Below are 19,948 nucleotides of genomic sequence, written 5' to 3' on the forward strand. Positions count from 1 at the left end.
ATTTTTGACTAAGGTTACATGTCATGAGTTGTTTTACGACAGCTGACACGTCCCCAGTCGTCTTTTGAGTCCGTCTTGAGTCGACTGCTGAACATGGAGGGAATCCTTCACGTCTTGCAATTTTCGTATAAGAGACGACTGGGGACGAGTCAGTTGCGACAGATGTATACTTAAGGTGGCTCGTACCGGTTTTTCTTGCGTGGGAAGTCTGGTGACTAGCGCGCGCGTCACGCTTCATGCCCACGAGTCACGCGCGAGATTTGAAAAGGAAAACAAACATGGCGGCCGAGTGCGAGGTTGATTTTCTTCATTTTAAGAAAGAAATTCCGCGTTCAACTGAAGTTTTTTCAACAAGAACATTTTAAGTCAACTTAATGTTCAACAGTCAAAATGTTTTCGGATCTCGCTGCTCGAGTTACAAAAGCAAATTCGCATGTGCTACGATCGATCTTGTCGGAGATCGTGACTCAATTCCACTTTTTTCGTTTCAGCTTATTTGAGTTCGCTTTCAAACACATGATTATTCAGACAAAGAAATACTAAACAGTAAGACCTAAGAGGCACAACTGGCGCTAACTGAAACTGGCTAAATCCCATGAAATCCTGAGCCGAAAAGTTTCGCAGACAAAGCGAGGGGAAGTCCACGCGTGTTGCGCGCGTATGTGCCTGCAAAGATCAGCGGCAGTCAGAACTGAGCATGAGTAAATACCAAACTTTTAAAATCGAAATTTTAAAGTGCACGGAAACGCGCGTGGGAATTATTGAGTTCGCGAAGGCTTTAGCAAGAAAACTAACCCGATGACCCCTATTTTTTATTGCCCTAATATTTTCCTTTTATGTAAAGGAAACGCCAGAAAAAATCTAAAAAAATTCTACGAAAGGAATTTTTAATTACATACAAATTGCTCTTTTTTGCATTTGCAAAAAATCCGCGTCGTAGAATTTTTTTAAAATAATTATACAGTTTCTTTTTCATATGCTTAAAGTTATCACGAGAAAAAAAATGGGGGTCATCGAGTTAGTTTTCAAGATATAAGCACTGGAAGCTGAAAAAGGGTCCAAAAAAATCATTGCCTATCGTTGCCATGGTAACCACTGATGACGTAATTATTGGTATTTTGGATCAACAACACAATGGGTAATGTAATTATACAAAAAATTGTTACGATCTTTAATTATTTTTTGGGCCATTTTCTTCCAAACGTCGCACAGTCAAAAACCTGAAAACTGGTATGAGCCACCTTAAGTCGTAGCAAACCAAAGTTAAAAACATTGTCTCAGGTCCCACACACGTACCCTCTGGGTACCTTTTACTTTTTTACTTTGCCAAAGTAAAAACTTTCAAAGACTACTGGGGATATCGTTTTTATGTACTTGATGAACATAGATTATTTTTCTGTTTAGTGGGTCACTACTACAATACTAAAGTACACTAGAAGAATTTCAAACACTTACAGTTCCATGACTAATGTAAATTCTGCACTGGTTTCGAAAACTTCGTGAAGATAAATAACTCCATCGTGTCGAACCTTTTGAAGGACGGTTGCTTCACGATTAATTTGTTCCACTGTAACTCCTCGTCTTGAACTTTTTCCCCGTTTTTTCTTCATAAATTTGGCTGCAAACTCTGACCTTGTGCTTTTTTCTACGCACTTTTTCACCACAGCAAACTGCCCGCTGGAAGTAAACAATGCATGAAATCTTAAGTTTAATTAACTAAAAATTACTTCGTCTTAGAAAGCATGAACTACGCTATAGAATAACAAATTACAGTGATGCACTCCGAACTTACTAAATTTCTGATACGTACTTACCGGCCAATTTCATCAAAGATGTCGTAGAAGTCCTCAAAATTATCTTTTTTAATAACTAATTCAGTCATTACAGAGTACGTACATGCAGTCCCACTATGTGCACCGTTGAAACGCCAGTTGAAACATGTACAGTTGATACAACGTGCCGTCAGTTAGCTATATATAGCTCAGTAGCCTTCATAAAAATTGCGTTGATCAATTGACTGTTATTTGCGAAGAACCCCGGGCGAAGAACAAACTCGTTGAGAAGTGCGGTGGAGAATATATTGATGAAATCTAACCTCAGTTTATCATTAACCATATCTGTTTACACAATCAGTGTGCGATTGTGTATTTTTGTAATCTCCTCCCCAGGCTATACCGGCTTTGCGGTTAAAGGAGTTTTCACTCCAGAATGGCTATTTATTTTCTTTACGCCATTAAAAAGTTTTTACAAAGATATGTTATTCACCAAAATTTCAGCCTCCAACGTGCGCTATAACTCTAGGAAATCTTTGCCTGAAGTAGCCCAAAACTCGACAACTGAACGCCGCCATTTTGGAGCTGGTTATGTATGCGTGATGTCAAAGAGTTCAGCCTGAAGTTTGGCGGGAAAATTTTAATATAATAGTCGAAACGCCTTGTTTCTTTGTAGTGGCTTTTGTTTGTTAAAGTGCCTGCTTGTGCAGCTCCATTTTGCTCAAACAGAGCGAGCTCCAAGAGATACAAAAATCTTTTTACTGTTTTTCAATATCTAAAAGAAAAATTGCTCAAGAATAGCTTAAAAGAATGGGCAGGGACGAAAAATTCCTGCCAAAGGGGACACAAATATTTGTGTGTTCCGAAAACAATACGAAAGACTGCTTCGAAGAAGATCACAGATACAGTCTCCTGCGTAGAAATCCCGCACACAAAAAGAAAAAGTCAGACGCAATACTAACCAATGTTACGTTTATGTTATTTCACTTTTTACTTAATTTCAAGGAGGATTTTTTAATCAACCAGAGAAACTCTTCTTGATCAAATATAAGATCGCAACTCCCAAAGTGAGCTTTATGTCATTATTTGTAGTTGACTGACAGAGCTAGAAATGTTTGAATTATTTCATTTTAGAACAAGCCAAATTTTACTTTACTTATTACTTGTTTGTATCTTTTTCTTTGTAATTTTCCTTCTTCATTAATTTACATGTACAACTCAGTCATAGTATTCAGAATTTTTTAACTACTCAGCCCGTTCTGTTATTCCTATTCTTTGAAGTTTTTTGCCAAATTAAAGTCAATTTTTGTTCATGCTCTCATAATTTATATTTTTCTGGCAAATATAATGGTTGTTTTTGTTGTTGTTGTTATTGTTGTTGTTGTTGTTTATTGCCCTCGTCGTATTTTCTCGATTAAACGCGGGTCCCCGATTAAACGCCGGCTTCGTATAAACGGCGGGTCAAAACTTCTAACATTTAAATAAACGCCGGGGGCGTTTGATCGAGGCCCCGACGTTTATTTGTGGTCAAGCAAACAAGTAAATATATTCTCTTAAATAGCACTGCTACGACAAACTGATATGGTTTGCTCTTTTGGTATTTTTGTATAATGTTCAAGGAAACCTTCTGCGTAAAATAACTAGGATAGATGCTGTAAACAATATGAAACAGCAATGTTGGCGTTCGTGTCGTCATGACTGACGCACTATTGTTTATAACAGTGGAGGAGGAAGTTTATAACCGCGGAGGACGTTGGCGACATTAAGGTTTATGGACTCATTGGTTGTTTATGTACTGTTGTTTGTAACAAATCTTGATTGCAACATGCACGTGCCATATGCAATACTGTTACTTTGGTAATAATCATCCTCGGAGACCCAGGAACAGTTTGTCGAGCGGGACGACGAGAAAAAGTCCTGGGTCTCTAGCATAGGCGTACGGGTACCTTCGGAACCTGGGGAAGGGGTCGGAGTCCTTATTGCCCGGAAAAAAAGACTTGCGTCGAAAGCCGAATAAAGAGGCAAATAAAATAGATAAAATAACTGTATACAAACTGTTACATATGCACAAAGTGAACGCCATGTTGGATCTACAAAACCGAATGGTTTAATGTGAACAATCATACATAATGGTCAGCGGTATGCCATATATAACATCCCCCCTTCCCATTACAATAACAATGAAATAAACAGAAAATCAAAGTAAAAGAAATGTCTCAATGTTAATCAAACAGTGTCTATTATTGTTCATTTTGAACAACTGTCCATAGCTCCAAGGCAGCTTTGTTACAAGTTTAGTCTGCTTGGCTTCTTGACTCGTCTGCCACTTCGAGTTGTGTACGGGGCTGAGTCCTCAGGGCCACTCTGTTTCGTCTGATTCTTCTACCACCTACATCCACCACATATGACCTAGGCAAGGCATGTTTCTGCACTACTGTCGCTGCTCTCCACTCCTTTGACCCAGGCTCAGGTTTCACTCTTACAGGATCACCAGGTTTCAGCGGAGGTAGGTCTTTAGTGCCCTGGCGGTCATAGAAGTACTTCTGCTGTTCTTTGCCATGCTTCATTCTTGCCTTTACCTCTTTGATGTTGTATGTCTCAGGCTCCAGTAGACCACGCGCTATTGGTAGTGTCGTTCTTAGGCGGCGTCCCATGGATAGCTGAGATGGAGACAGGTCAATCCCAGGAATTGGAGTGGCTCTGTACTCCAGGAGTGCTTTATTCTTGTCTCTGTTTTTTCTCCATAGCGACTTAACCGTCTTAACTTCCGCTTCTGCTTCTCCATTTGCACGGGGGTGCTTTGGACTCACTAAGACATGTTCAAAGCTATAGCTTTGAGCAAAGGTCTCAAATTCGTTGCTTGTGTACTGGGTGCCGCAGTCAGTGACTAGTTTAGCTGGAACGCCATGTCGACTGAAATGCTCTTTCAGGGCTTCAATGGTCTCCTGGGATGTGAGGTCTTTTAGTTTGGTCACCTCAATGTATTTGGAAAAGTAATCAACTAGTACTAGGTAATTTTCACCTTCAAAGGTGAAAATGTCCGATGCAGCCATTGCCCAAGGCAGATCTGGGAAAGGACTTAGTATCAGTGGCTCCTTTGGCTGTGCAGAGGCATAATTATGGCACAAGGTGCAATCCTTGACTTTTTCTTCAATCTGTGCGCTCATTCCAGGCCAGTAAAGTGCTTCCCTGGCTCTTTGGTTACACTTAACGATTCCAAGGTGTGTTCCATGTATTAGCTCAAGCATGGCTGGTCTCATAGATGGGGGTACTACAATCCTCATTCCTCGATTGATCACGCTATCAAGTACTGCAAGCTCATCACGTGTGTCCCAGTACTGCCTGATGCTATGCGGGACTTGCTGCTTTGTTTCTGGCCACCCAGCTTGAATAATAGTGTACAGCTCATTGAGCTCATTAGCTGTGTTTTACTGGAGTTCTGCATACTTTGGTTCTGAGATTGAGATTCTTTCCAGCATGTTCACTTGTATTTCCTCTTCTTCCGGTGGCACTTCATTTAGACATGCTCGGCTGAGAGTGTCCGCAAGGACTTGCTTCTTGCCTGATACTCCACTTTAAGGTCGTAGCCACTCACTTTCAGCATCATGGCCTGCAGTCTTAATGGTGCTGTTGCCATAGGCTTGCGGAGTATTGTCTCTAGGGGTTTGTGGTCGGTCTGGACCAAAGTTGTTTTCACCAGAATGTACTCTCGGAATTTCTGTGTACTGAACAAGATTGCCAGAATTTCCTTCTCTATTGGTGCCCAGGAAAGCTCAGATTCTCGGAGTTTACGGGACACATAGGCTATTGGCCTTCCCTATTACAGTAGGACAGCACCCACGACACTCTTACTGGCATCACATTGTATTGTCACATCTTTTCTGACATCATAGTAAGTTAACACTGGAGCTTCACAGCACATATCCTTAAGCTTCTGGAAGGCAGTTGCTTGGGGCTTGTCCCAGTGGAAGAGTACATCCCTTCTGGTGAGCTCCCTCAGTGGTGTTTCAACCTCTGCTAGCATCGGAAGGAACTTGGCTAGATACTGAATAGATCCCAGAAAACGACGCACATCCTCTTTTGTTTCAGGAGCTGGCATGTCTCTCATCGCGCTGACTTTTTCTGGGTCTGATTTGAGTCCTGCTGCTGCGATGATGTGGCTTACATATTGGACTTGCTGCTTTCGCACTCTGACTTTCTCAAAGTTTAGTTTGAGGTTGTAGCTTTTGGCACGGTGGAGCACTGCCTCTAGGACCGAATCATGGTGGGGGATGTCACGTCCTGCAATCAGTATGTCATCCATGATGGCGTATGCATGATCAATGCCCTCCAGCATTTCATCCATTGCTCTTTGGTACATTTCTGGAGCTGATTTGATTCCAAAAGGCAGTTTTAACCATCTATATCTGCCTATTGGAGTGTTCATGGTTGTCAGCAAACTAGACTCATAGTCAAGCTTCATTTGGAGTTAGCCACTCTTAGCATCAAGGACTGTAAACACTTTTGCGTCAGGTATCTTGGCTGCAATTTCCTCTACAGTGAGGATTGGATAGTGTTCCCGTTTTACTGCTTTGTTGAGGTCACCCGGGTCCAGGCAGATCCTGATCTTCTCACCTCGAGTTGAAACTACCATGGAATTTTGATATTCGGAAGAGAGGACTTTTACAGTGAACTGAGAGTAAGGACTGTGAGAGGTCGCTCTGCATAGTTTGTCCTATTAAGTTCATTCAGGAATTAAATTTCGCGTATGAAAGCAGATACGATGAGATGGAATTTTGCAAGGCAAAGGTAAAAACAAAAGCCCATGTTGTTTAATAACCAAGAACTGTTTTTCGATCAAGATATTTTGAAATACATGTATGTATTCATTATTCCAAGAGGATTAAAATACAGTTTGTTGGTACCCTACTGTCTTGTATTCTGTTCTGCATGAGATTGTTTCATTGAAATCAGTTGATTTTGGGGCAACTTCCCAAGACTGGAGTGGCATTTTTTAGCTCGTTTTGGAAGTGGCATGCTTATGATGTATAAGAAATTAAACTATGCACTGTAAAAATAGTTGCTGTGGCTTGCTATTTTCCCTTTTTTTACTGATTAATGATCATACATTACCATAAACAAAACAGAAGAAAAAATAAAAATTGAACATAGGATAATACATGAACGACAACATAGCCATTGGTGAACTTTAGGAACTCGTTTTATCATTTTGATGTGTATTTGTAGGTTATATTGGCGGAAACTGTTAGCATGGATATGCAGGGGAAAACTGAGGAATTGAGGGTAAAAACTAAGAGGACAACAAGCTGGATAGGGAAATCACAGAGTGACAAATAACATAAAATTGAGAATTTTCTTTTTTAAAATTTGTTTGAGTTTATATTTCTTAACTGGATTTATTTTATTACAGCATGTCAATATTGTGGGAGGGCTTGAGGTTTTCTGCATTCCTTCATTTCTCTTATGCATGTTCTTTATACTCAAAATAACATCATCCTTGTGAAAATATACAGCTCCAGCAAAGATGAAGGATTAATAATTATTTTTCTCTGCAGAACTCCTTTTTAACTGCTAGGCATCATCTGGCTTGCCCAACCTAAAGAAATATAACAGAATAATGTAATGTATCAGTCAAATCGAAAGTTCAACATCCCTTCCAGGCAACCCCCTGGTCATTTAAATTTTGGAACTGATACATAACTACACATGTGACTATATAAAAGACCACAAAAAATTAAGCCCAACAATAGAATCACAATAAAACACCACAATTATGAAAGGTAAATTATTCAAAACAAAACAAACATTTGGTTTGCATTCTCCAATGTTCAATAAACTGATATTGAAAAGGAACAATCACTCCTACTTTTAGAAAAACAGCTTAACAACCCGTTACAAAAAATTCCTGAGAGTAAAGATACCATCTCTATTATGCTTATAACCTTCAATCCCCTTAACTTGAAGTTTATAATACACCTGTGATAATCTTAACGATACAATAGAACTGTTTTTTTCTGGCTGCATCCTGTAGCCTTTGAGTGAGAAATCAACCATCTAGTTGTCAAATAAGTAGTTGAAGAAAATCACGGAAAGCATTATCCAATTTTACTGTCTGACTTCCCTCCAAAGAAAGCCACTTGGCTGTATTACAATTTATTAGATTACTCGTTACTCGAGTTGAAATCATATCGCATTAGCGTACACATTTTCACAGTTGCTACTTCAACAACCAAGCGGGAACCAAGTTGATACAAATTTTCATTCGTGAGGTTTAGTAAATAGGCTTGAAACCACGAATTTTGGTCATGAAAGATGTTATTCCCCTTCTGGAAGGTCATGGGTTCGACTCCCGTTGAGAACGCTTCTTCACTTACATTTAGGTACAATCTTACAAATTTAATACTTCCGAGTCGTGCACACAAGCCATTTGTTGTTGTAAATATTATTAAATATTACTTCAGGCTTATAAGAGATGTTTACCTTCGTCTTTTTCCTTTGATGGTGTTTCAATTTGACCACACTGATGGATCTCTGACTCGGGGACAGCTTCTGATAATGTGACAGAAAATTTTTCGTCGCAAAAAAATATAGTTCTCAATAAGTCATCATCACTATCATCAAATTTTCGATTTCCATTTTTTTACATTTTCGTGTACAATAAGACTTTCTTACTCACCTTGCCAATTTTCAATCCATTACGAACATCAGAAGTCGTTTTATTTTAACGTTTATTTCCGATAATTTCCAAGGCTTGGTTGCGAACAGGGAGAAAATGACGTCAAAGGCTGCAAATACCTCACGGGTTGAAATTATAATAACAATATTTATTTTTTTCCAAGAGGGCACGGTAACGAATCCTGCAATCTGATTGGTTATTAGCGCGGGCAAGATTCTCCTATCTCTGCCCACGGGCCACGGTAACGCTTTCGTGAGTTTCATTTCGCGGCGAGACGAACGAACCCATGACAGTTTTGCTCTCCAAAATGATTTAAATCGATGTAGTTGCTCACCAACCGTTGTAAATTTGAAAGGGAAAATTAGCAGTGGAATTAAAGACCTTGAAGTTCTCCAAAAGGCGAGTATTTATTCTCTTTAGTGACAAAATGAAGTTATAGTTTTATGGCCGTGGTTTGCCGATCGTTGTTTGTGCATTCGCACTGATTTTCACGCCATTGCGGTTACCGTAACTGCAAGTCGCCGGTTTACAGACTCGATTTATCCTTTCAAGCACCTTGCTTCTCTGCTACTTTTCTCCAAAACCGAATACTGCTAATCGCCATTCAAGAAAATGAGATGCTTTATTAAAAAAACAGTCAAATTAATTCTCGCAATATTGTGCCGTCACTGTGCAGGCGACCAAACTACACATTTCAGCTTCATTCAGTTTCACATTCGCAAACTTTTTGTCAAAACAGAATACTGCGGGAATCAACACAGAGGTTTTTGACTCGTTAAATACAAATGTAAATAGCTAAGTGCTTTCCAGTCCGAAAAGTAAGTTTAATTAACTAAAGAACTCACAAGCCGAAATGGAGTTAAAAGTGTTTCGCAACTCGCTGATTGCTCTGTTCTACATTGTGCTTTTCTATTATTTCAGATGCTTTTTTTCTTTTCTTTTTTTCAGATGAAATTTTCCTTGAGTACTGTTCATTTTAGTGAATTTATTTTGTTTGGCAGTAAGCTCTTATAGCAAACAGATCATTATTTACTCTTGCCGTAGCTTATGGCGATCGACTCAACATTGGATGCGCGCGTATATAAATACAAACACATTTGGCAAGAAAGTCTTTGTAGGTTTTTTAGGTGTTTTTTAATCAAACACATTAAAGTAGGAAAAAAATAAATAAGTTATTTACCGGCTTAGGGTCGGTCCGTATAGTGAAAAACTGTGACCTCGGCCTTGAAAATGCTGCCCTCGGCCTGCGGCCTCGGGCAGCATTTTCAAGACCTCGGTCACAGTTTTTCACTATACGGACCTCCCAGCCGGCAAATAACATATATGTATTGAAACTCACGCGAAAAGCAACAAAAACTTTGGGCTTGTTTTTCGTACAATTTTCTATGCTGATTGTTATTCTAATTTCAACCCGTGAGGTATTTGCAGCCTTTGACGTCATTTTCTCCCTATTCGCAACCAAGCCTAAGGTTGTTTAATGGCGGCCGTAAACTATCGGAAATAAACATTAAAATAAAACGACTTCTGAAGTTCGTAATGGATTGAAAATTGGTAAGGTGAGTAAGAAAGTCTTATTGTACACGAAAATGTAAAAAAATGGAAATCGAAAATTTGATCATAGTAGCACTTTAGTTTGTTTACAAAAGCTTGAAATGACTTCAAATGGCATTAGCGAACGTACCTTCAAATTCGTCGCAAAATACTCGTTTTCTCGACGATATCCCCTTTTCCTACTTGCGAAATGAAATATAGTAAATGGTTTAACTCGAAGTTATCGATATTTTCGTCTAAAAGCATCTCCAAGTTGTTCTGCTAGGGCCGGACTTTTAGCTGGATTCGCGCTCATCGAACTTGAGACAAACTTGAGACATTTGTCTCATTTTCCCGGTTTTTGCCTGGGCCTCACTTTTTCGCTCGGACCACGTGACCCGAAACGAGTTGACCGCGACGAAAATAGAGGCCTAGGAACTAGGCAAGGAAACCTGTACTCGAAAACATCGCTTTGTGTCATCAGATTTAGCTTCAATAGACACTTCAAGCAAGTGCTAAATATCGACATTATAAAGGACAAGAAATTTAATGAAGGTATTCAAGTTTTTGAAGTTTAAATCAAATTCAAAAGCGAACGTTGTTGTGTATTTGTGTTCTTTGCCTACTGTCAAAACCCTATTGAATTCATTTTGTGCATTTGGAGATCGGAAATATTTTGAATGAATAATAAAACAAATATTGAATTCGGCTTTCGTATGATATGAAGAATTATGCAGATCTCGGAGGGTGTCATACTCAGCCTCATCCAATAATTGCTAATTATTTATACACATTTGTCGCAGCAGAGCTGATGTGGTCGTGTATTTTACAACTAAACATTTTTAATGTTACAATTACAAACACATTTCAAACATTACAGTTACATAGCCTCGCGAGGTTGTGGATGTTAAAGCAACTGTACTGTCAATTGATCAGCGCCATTGCATTCTGCACTATCCTTCGAGTCTCTGAGTTTTAGCAACTTTCACTTCTCAGGGTTGACACTGTGCTAAGCAACACGTTTATTTAAACAATATTACAAACAGTGGGACAAGCATACGCTATATGCGTTATTTTTCAGTTAAATTAAATATGACCTAGATTTTAACATAAAAATCAACATCAGAAATGAGCCTTTACAGAAAAAAAACACGTTTGGTTATTAATATTCACTTTCCACTTAGTGACAATTGGTACACAAAAAACTGAGAATTAAGAGAACATTACATTCATTATTTGAACAGATGTCTATGCTTTACAAAATTAAACTTGCCAAGACTACGGCAACTAACAGAAACTGGAAATCCGTCAAGAACACAATATAAGAGATAAAAAGAAGATAACAGGTGGCAGAGAAAATGAAGTCTCAGACTAAAGGAAACTTGTTTTCTCAAAAATAATTTGAATCACCTTAAATAATTTAACAAGATTTTTCTTATGGTGTCCAAATTACTAAAACTATTAAAAACAGTAAAACTGCGACCTTAGGACCCTAGAACGTCGAATCTAATTGTTTTATTTTTAACACCTTAAAGCTTTAAAGTGATCGAAAAGGCCCAAAATGCGTGGATCCAGGTCAGATGTGAAAAGAAGAGTTTCAAGTGAGCTCAAGTACTGAAAAACTTGCTTGTGATTCTGAAATGGAAACAAAAAGAACAAATTTTAAACAAAAAAACAATTTAGTCGTTCACATGGTTTTGGGAGAAAGGTGGCTTCACCAAAATATATTTACAGACAACTGCAACTAAAACAGACACTTTCGGTAGCACAATTTTGTGTCCGTAAGGAAAAGAGGGTGGGTGGGCGGGCGGGTAGGTAGGTTGGTATGTAGGCAGACAGGCAGCAAGGTAGCTTGGTAGCTAGGCAGCTACTAAGGCTAAGTTGCGTAAATTAACAAAAAGTAAATGAATATACATTAAGGTATCACGGAAGGAAAATTGGCGTTTTCGTTCCAAGTGAAATTGTGTGAAAACTATCAATGGTGACTCAAATAAAGTATATATTTTCTGAAAGCTTTTGAATAAAGATTGTAAGTTTGGATTTTGTTTTGATCATATAGACCATAATAAGCAACGTCAGCATTTTGTCTGCAATTATGATGTTGCACAACACAAGGTTTATTGAGAACACATTTATGTGAGAGCCTAAACTTTTATGTGGAATCTGATCTACATACCGTATTTCTTCGAATAAGCGCCGCATTTGGGACAAAAAAGTTAATAAGCGCCGCCCCCCGAATAAGCGCCGCAGTCCCGATGCGGCGCTTATTCGAGGAATTCTGTATAATTAAAATAGCACTACAAAGCAACTCTAAAACAGCCTTGGAAATTCCTTTTCATCAAAAAGCGATGTTTCGCAGTTCAAAGCTATCATGTGTTATCGCTCGCCCATTATTTTTTCTATCCAAGATTCTAACAATACGTAGTTCTGTTAACATTAAACTTTGTCGGGACAGCAAACGCAACAACTCTTTTCCGTATTAAAGAGACGAATACTGACAATCAAAAGACCCATCTTTTAGTAACTGTAGACGTTTCGTCTAGATTACATTGTTTGTAGCCTCCAATTTTACATAAGCGCCGCCCTCGAATAAGCGCGCCGCACTTGAGGCGCAAAAAAATTAATAAGCGCCGCGGCGCCTATTCGAGTAAATACGGTATATTGGTCTAAAAAACGGTGTCTCAGGTTTTTCTTTTCTTGCTCGATTAATTTTTTTTTAATTTTTAACCTTTAAAATGGCGTTTTTAGGGCTTTTTCAGGTTTTGTTTTTAGTCATTTCAATGATCTTTTTTTATGTATAATATAATGAGGGCCACTAGTTTCTCAGTTTTTAACTGTAAAGTGTCTTTACCCTCGTTAAATAAAGTTATTATTATTATTATTATTATTATTATTATTTAAAAATTCATAAAAAATTATTGGAGCGAGAAAAGGAAAATCTGAGACTCACAATTTCACTTGGAATGAAAACGCCAATTTTCCTTTCGTGATACCTTAATATCATAATAATGATAACACTATATCCTTAAAAATATACATGATTTAAGTGGGAAGTTGGCTACAATGGTTCTGTTACGCCTTACTAGTGCTTGTGTTAGGAAAAGATACTACGTACCGTTGTCAAAACTTCTCTCAGTCTCTCTGTTGTATACTTGAACCACTGAGTGTGGACATCCAACTGATGTTGCTCTGAACGAACAATGTGTTCTGTCAGGATCATAATGAAACGCTGAAAAAGAAAACACTACGTAATTACTTATTACACATTGTGAAAATTTATGGTGAACTGTACAGTTTAAACTAAACTTTCTATAAAACATCGTTGTCCTCAACTAGTCCAGTACACACAAACTTATCTCGCAGTATTTGAAATGGAAGTAAATTCGCCTTATCGCAAGTCAGGTTGAAAATCTGGTGACGATCATGAGAGACTTGGAAACACGAAACAACCGAAATAAAGAAAATGTTTAAGGATCGTGACCACACGACTTGGCCGTAACGAACCATCAGAGCACAAGTCGGCTAATAAAACTTACAGAGAAGTCAGATCAAAAGGAGTGAAGAAAAAAGGTCTGGTAAACATTGCCTATTTGTGAAGTCGTGTCATAGTCGTGACGTCCGGGTCGTAGTTTGTGACAGTCAGAAAAAAACACGAGGGTTGAAGAGAGGGTTGACGGATCTCAACGACTAGAAATATTTTTCTTACCTGGAAAACAATAAGGAAGAGTTGCTTTTGCGCTCTTTGAGCATTTTCTAGTTTTTCTGTAAGTTCGTCAAGCTGTTGTTGCTTTTTGGCTACTTCTTCCTCTCCGGCAGGTGATTTGCCATTTGCTTCTCCTGCCTGGAAACCAACAAAGCAACAACTTACTACCACAACTGATTCAAAAAGTCACTTAACATGTTGTTTTACTGCTATCTTTGAAATATGAAAATGAACGACTAAAAGAGAGGTGTTAATCTTTAAAAAAAATGTTAAAAAATACGCCTTTGCGGGATCGCAAATTGCAACCCACAGAAAGTCCCGCACGTTATTTTAGTAGGTCAAAACAAAAACGAGTAAAAACACGCAGCGACTCACCACACAAAAACATATAATAAAATGTCATCCAACTGCCCTATTTCATTTGATTTTTTATGATTGCATGTTATTATTGGGCACCTAAAATCTTAAGGTCGGGACACACCAGGCGACAAGTCGCTGCGACATGTTGCCTCGTGTGACATGGTGCATTTCTGCAACGATCGTTGTCGCTGCAACAGAATTTTGTCGCTGCAATCAGTTGCACAAATTCAAACCAGTTTGAATTCGTGCGACTGATCGCAGCGACAAAATGAGCGAAAGCAGCGTTGTCGCAGCGTGTGCACACTTTACGACAAAATATAAGTTAACCAATGACAGCGTTATTTTTTGCCATATTGAATTGGAAAACAAGTTCACATTCCCCACTCTTCCAAATTCGCTGTGTGTCAAGTACATCGGCTTGTTTTGAATTAGAACACATGGAACGACTTGTCGCAGAGACCTGTCGCTGCGACTTGTCGCCTAGTGTGTCCTGACCTAAGTCCTTTATATGCGTCTAAACCTGATATGGCTTCCGTCGTGGCGTCCTAAATCTAGTAAATGAGTAAAGACGTTTTCTACCGCACAATGCTTACCAAAAATGAAGGAAATTTATACAATATCTACATAAAAATCTCTGAAGTATTGAGCAACGATAAAGCACACTAATTCGTCTTAAGTTCACTAGAAGCAGAGATCAAATCCATGGGCAAGAGATGGGACCAGCTAGAGAGGGATGCACAGGACAGGAGGCTATGGCGAGAGACTGTTGATGGCCTATGCTCCTGAGAACTATATTTTCTCGCCACAATCAGAAACAGGATTTACGGCGTTTAATAGCGTGCAACGCTTCGCAAATACAAAAGGTTCAAACTTTTTTTTATCGTACATTGCTTACCAGAAACGAAGGAAATTCATTCAGAGATCTGCATAAACTTCTCTTACGTACTGAGCAATGACAAAATTGAGTAACTCGCTCCATATTAATTATTTAACCAAAACAAAAGGGCTTAAAGCAAGAGCAGCACTTGGGAAATTACAAACAGCCGAGTGATAATAAAAAAATACTCTAACACGCGATAAGCTGTTTTAAACTGATTTGAATCCGGCTCTCTTTCTATTGATATCGTTTAGAGTCAAATTTCTTGTAAAGTTAATGTAAAGTCACCGTTGCTGGAACTGTGAAAATTAGGAAAATCGCTAGATTCAAAAGCGTTTTAATTTTGAACTAAGACGACTCAAGCAAAAGTTTTCAATTTCTACGTGTACGCGAGGAAGGACCCACCTCGACGCTGTAAATTACAGATTCTCGACATTCTGTTCACCGACATCTATCTCAATAACCAAATGTTGAATTCAGAATTCAATAAAAGGCCTTAAAAAACTAGCTGGAGTGCTCGGCTTTTAGGCTTGCCTAAATGACCGTTTTCACATGAGAATACGAACAAATCGTCTAGACGGACAAGTCTTATGACGATTTGTTCGTCTAGTGCGAAACTGGACGAACAAATCATCTTGTTTTGGTCGTCTTAAATTCGTATCAAGACGGACAAACAGACGATTTTGAGGGCAAGGACCTGGCACCAGCACCGGCTGCCTCCGGCTTGGTTACGTTGCACGTTGAAGAAGGCTGTCCTAAAGTAAGAAATGAACATGCACTACCATAGCAAGTTAACACACGGAATAACAGCACTGACCTGTTTCTGAGCTTTCTCTTTCAACTGTGTAAGCCTTTCTTTGGCTTCTTGTACTTCCGCCGATACCTACACAAAATAAACAACTCTGGTTTGCACTTACAGAATCTAGTTTGACATACAAATAATTTAATGCAATACCTACCTTACTGGTGTGTTTACTCATTTTTTTCAAGGTGCTTTTCATTATCTCCCAAACATACAACCTAGAAGGAAAGAAAGAACAAAAGAAAGAAAAGAGCAACGGAAATTAGAAAAGTGGAAAGGGGGAGGAGGTTACTTAGACAACAGGATGCATCAACTCAAAAACGCTCTCATAATGTTATAACTTTCACTAAATGTACCACACCTTCGTGTTGTCACTTTGGAAGAAAATTTAAAAATTCAAGATCATTATTTGGTCGAACATATCCAAAATATATCCAGGGTGCTTACAATTTAGTCACGAAAACCAGAATTTCTCGTTGGAATGCAAATGACGAATTTTCCGGGAATTCCGGCAGTTGGAACTAGTGGGCAACTCCAGAGGTTGTCCTGTGACTGTGGTTCCCTTACCAGTTCCAGTCTCCAATCAACGGAAAACAATACAGAGTTACCGAATTATTTACGGTGGCATCTATTTTGCTTGGTTAAAGCACCCCTTAAATGCTCTGACGTACACAAACCACCTCATAACAAGAAATTTAAATTTAAATTCTCAAAATTGGCATTAGTAAGTCCCGTTATTTTTTGTGAACGTTAATGTCAGCAACATTATTTAAGTGAAGCGTTTAATTCCGTGACCTTAATTTCAATCCGAATTCTGGATACTGCCCGAACACATAGAAGCTAGGAAACAATAACCTCCTTTCTGTACACTATTTTTCAGTCTTTTACAATGTTTAAGCCTCGACGATATGTCATCTGCAATATTCCAGTTCATTCTTGCTTCAGAAGAGCGGTACAACAGCCAAAATATCTTCAGAGACATCACTTATCGAGTTAATTTTCTTCATTTTGAAAATTTACCACGGCCCTAGCGTTAATCTTTTCTTCATTCAAAAGAATTTTTTTCTCCAATTCGCGTAAATTTAAGTCTCGTTAATTTCAAAGGACTTAATTTAGAGGAGCGTTAATTTCCTTTAATAAGGTATGTAGCGTTTATTAGCATATTTGTCATTTTTGGAAATAATCGATACCAAACCAAGCATTGGGTTGCTGCAGAACTGGAAATTCTAAGGTAAACTTAATTAAGACTTTATACACTTTTTAAAAGAAATTGAACATGTGGCAAGAGCGCGTGTTTTTCCTTTGCCTAAATGTCACCGAAAACAGTGTCTCCAAAACTCAGCCAAAAAACTACAATGACATGAAATATTTTGTGCACATCTTAACCAATGAAACAGTAAACAGGGGTGGCAGCATAATGGTTCAAGTGCTGGACTCCGGAAAGAGCTTTGGATTGTTTGCAGTCGTGCATTTACTTAGTACAGTGATCTTGATGCATTTAACTAGTTTCCTGGATGGATTATGTCGATAAATTTGGTCCTCGAGGACAGAAATCACAAATTTTACAACTGTGTTTGGCATGGCGAGCTGACATGTACCACGTAAACGCAGGTTAATGTACCAACATCTGTTCCAACCTGTGGCCTGAAACACAGCAAAGTGGATGTTCAATGTGGAACCTGTTAGATTTGACCAGTCTAGACTGGTAGAGCGTGCACTAGTTTTGGTCAAGAGGGAGCGAAAGCGAGACCCACGCGACAAAAGCATTCTAGAGAAATTGCTAAAACTTGCAAGGTATTCTTTGTATCAAGTTATATCTTACCACATTTGCGGCCATCACAATGGTCAATCTTGAATTTTTTGAATTTGGTGTAGCTTGGACATCCATAACCAAGATATAACTTTCCCGAAAATGCCTTTTTATAGACACTACTGATAATTTTTGTTTACGTATTCTGAAGACCAAAAGGTATAAAAAGGTTTTGAAAGGCCACTGACAAAATGATTAATCCAGCTGTGGAATTGTACTCATCAAAAGCAGCACACTTTGTTTGAACAGTCCCAACTTAAAAAAAATTACACAGACTAGAAAATTACAAACATAAAGTGTACAAAACAGGATATGCCACTGGACTGGCATGCATTACTCTACAAATTGTAACATAACGTAACAAAAGCTTCATTTGTTAAAATACTGTCAAAACTGTACTGTTAAATACTGCAGCACTACGACTCTTCAACCCAGCAATTTTTAATAACAAAAAGCATTAGAAAAAAATAATTATATCTATATATATATATATCTATTCTTTTAGAATAATAATAATACCGTAATAACATTCCTCGTGCAAATAGTGCTCAACTGGTGGAGCTATATTATAGTAAAATATGGTTGAAAAGTTGGACTACATGCGGCACTACAAATCTGTTTCAAGAGGACCAATTGGTCCTCTCTCGTCAGGTGCATAGTTCAACTAACAGTTTGATGATTGTTATATGCTGTCAGTTATGCCTTAGCCAAAAGGTATTTCCCTGCGTGCCTAGCCTGCGAGCAGGCTCTCTATTCGGGGGCAACGTGAATATTGAACTCTTCGAGTGCCGAAGGCGCAAGTCTTTTCCGTCATGCACAGATTGCACCGTTTTGTTTTGTTGGAATAGGTGCTGGCACGGGCCATCACTTTCCAGCTTAGTATAAATTGCGTGTTTTTGTCCTTCAGGGACCAAATGTATTTACCTTAAGTTCAGTTGCATTTCTTTTGTTCACATCCTTGAAGGAGGCTGTATGGTTGCGAAACCTTGTTTTGAAAGCGTTTTCCGTTAAACATTTAGGGCCCGGACGCACTGGACTGAAAAAAATTTGTTTGGCTCTACCAAAAATATCGACAAATTTTGTCTCTAGCAAATTTTCAATTTGATAATCGTGGACGCACTCGAGAACACCAAATTATTTGATAACCTCAAAGCACAGGCTTACCATTTTATGTTTGTGAGGTCACAGCATGCCCATATGAATATTTAAATTTCTTCACTAATTGCTATTGTAAATATTGAAGCTTTCTAAAATCGGCTTTTACGACTTGTATTTGTAATAAAATGAAGTAGAAATATTTTCGCATTGTTTAAGTTTGTTTTTATACCGTTTTCTTGGCGTTTTGTAGTGCACGAGAGCAGTTTTAGGAGTTTAAAATTTCGATTCGTGTATAGAATACAAATATTTACACAAGGCGTGCAACTTCGACATCGAAGAATCTGGTACCACCTCTGGAATGTAGCCGAAAAATCAAATTTCCTCGACTCGCTTTCATTGGAGATCCCGGTCCTCGAAAGAACAGTCTTCGAACTATAGTCTGGCCTAATTTGAGTGCGATCGGTTCGCCCCGGTGCTCTTTTAAACTAGCTGGAATATCAAATTAGGTCGTAAATTTGCCGATTTACGATGATCTGTACCACCTACTTGGACAATTTATGCAATATTCGCTGAAATTGGTCAAAATTATTACCTATGCTCTCCCCAGAAAGCAAAACGTGTTTCACTGCAAAAGTCCTCTGGGGTACCCCAAAGAAATACTGCTCGGAAATCACGACTGTGAAGCCGAAGACAACGTAAACTGGGAAATTAATGTGTACTCACTATAACGTGAATTTTGTTGAGTGAACTATCGAATTTGAGTGTTTAAAAAAATTATATAATTAAAAAAAATAGTTGTACCTATCGGTAAGTGCCAACGAGCGAAATACTCATGTTTGTTCATAAGAACAGATACTGAATGGTTTTCGATAGAACTATGTTTGTTTGAAATTACCAAAATGTGGCAAATTGTATTTTAGGTAATATGCGAAAAAAGTGCTATTTCTCTGATGTTCATAAATGACGCAGGTTTGATAGCCTGCGTAGCAGGCGCCGTAGTTTCCAGCGCGCGTATTCTCGCGATCGCGCACTCTTTTAAACGCACTAGAAAATGTACACAGATGTCTGCTACGCAGGCTACGGTATTGATAACTCTTGACAAATCTTTTAATTTTTTCAAGGTTAAAAATGTCACAAAATGTGGGCAATAAATGAGGTTTAATCACTGTTTTTTAATTATAACACGCGATAGACTGTTCACAGCACTCTATTTTTTTGTTTTTTCGATCGATGAGCGCGCGGTGAGAACGGCGAGAGAACTGGACGTCAGCGCAAAACGGAAGAAGCAAGGGGGGGGGGGGGGTGAGCGAAAATTTTTCT

The 19,948-nt window shown here is 38.6% G+C and overlaps 2 protein-coding genes across 6 annotated transcripts in view; both read right to left on the bottom strand.

Moving 5' to 3' along the window:
• The window catches only part of LOC144658643 (death-associated protein kinase 2-like), a 125,164-nt gene extending 123,045 nt beyond the window's left edge, over positions 1–2,119 (bottom strand). For 2 of the 3 annotated variants that reach the window (XM_078519107.1, XM_078519122.1), the window contains exons 1-2: positions 1,815–2,119; positions 1,456–1,677 (exon numbers count right to left, since the gene is read on the bottom strand). In XM_078519107.1, coding sequence (XP_078375233.1) covers positions 1,456–1,677; positions 1,815–1,882 — 290 coding nt within the window. In that variant the 5' untranslated portion in view covers positions 1,883–2,119. Of the gene's footprint in view, positions 1–1,455; positions 1,678–1,810 lie in introns of all 3 variants that reach the window. The other variant, XM_078519114.1, reaches the window with a different exon arrangement.
• Positions 2,120–10,967: 8,848 nt separating this feature from the next.
• LOC144658554 (nuclear cap-binding protein subunit 1-like) overlaps positions 10,968–19,948 on the bottom strand; it is a 120,887-nt gene continuing 111,906 nt past the window's right edge. For all 3 annotated transcript variants that reach the window (XM_078519001.1, XM_078519008.1, XM_078518994.1), the window contains 5 exons: positions 15,878–15,938; positions 15,736–15,801; positions 13,685–13,819; positions 13,094–13,207; positions 10,968–11,613 (listed from right to left, as the gene is read on the bottom strand). In XM_078519001.1, coding sequence (XP_078375127.1) covers positions 11,500–11,613; positions 13,094–13,207; positions 13,685–13,819; positions 15,736–15,801; positions 15,878–15,938 — 490 coding nt within the window. In that variant the 3' untranslated portion in view covers positions 10,968–11,499. The remainder of the gene's footprint in view (positions 11,614–13,093; positions 13,208–13,684; positions 13,820–15,735; positions 15,802–15,877; positions 15,939–19,948) is intronic.

This window comes from Oculina patagonica, chromosome 1 (assembly GCF_052425735.1).
Source record: "Oculina patagonica isolate OP01 chromosome 1, crgOcupat, whole genome shotgun sequence".
Lineage (NCBI taxonomy): Eukaryota > Metazoa > Cnidaria > Anthozoa > Scleractinia > Oculinidae > Oculina > Oculina patagonica.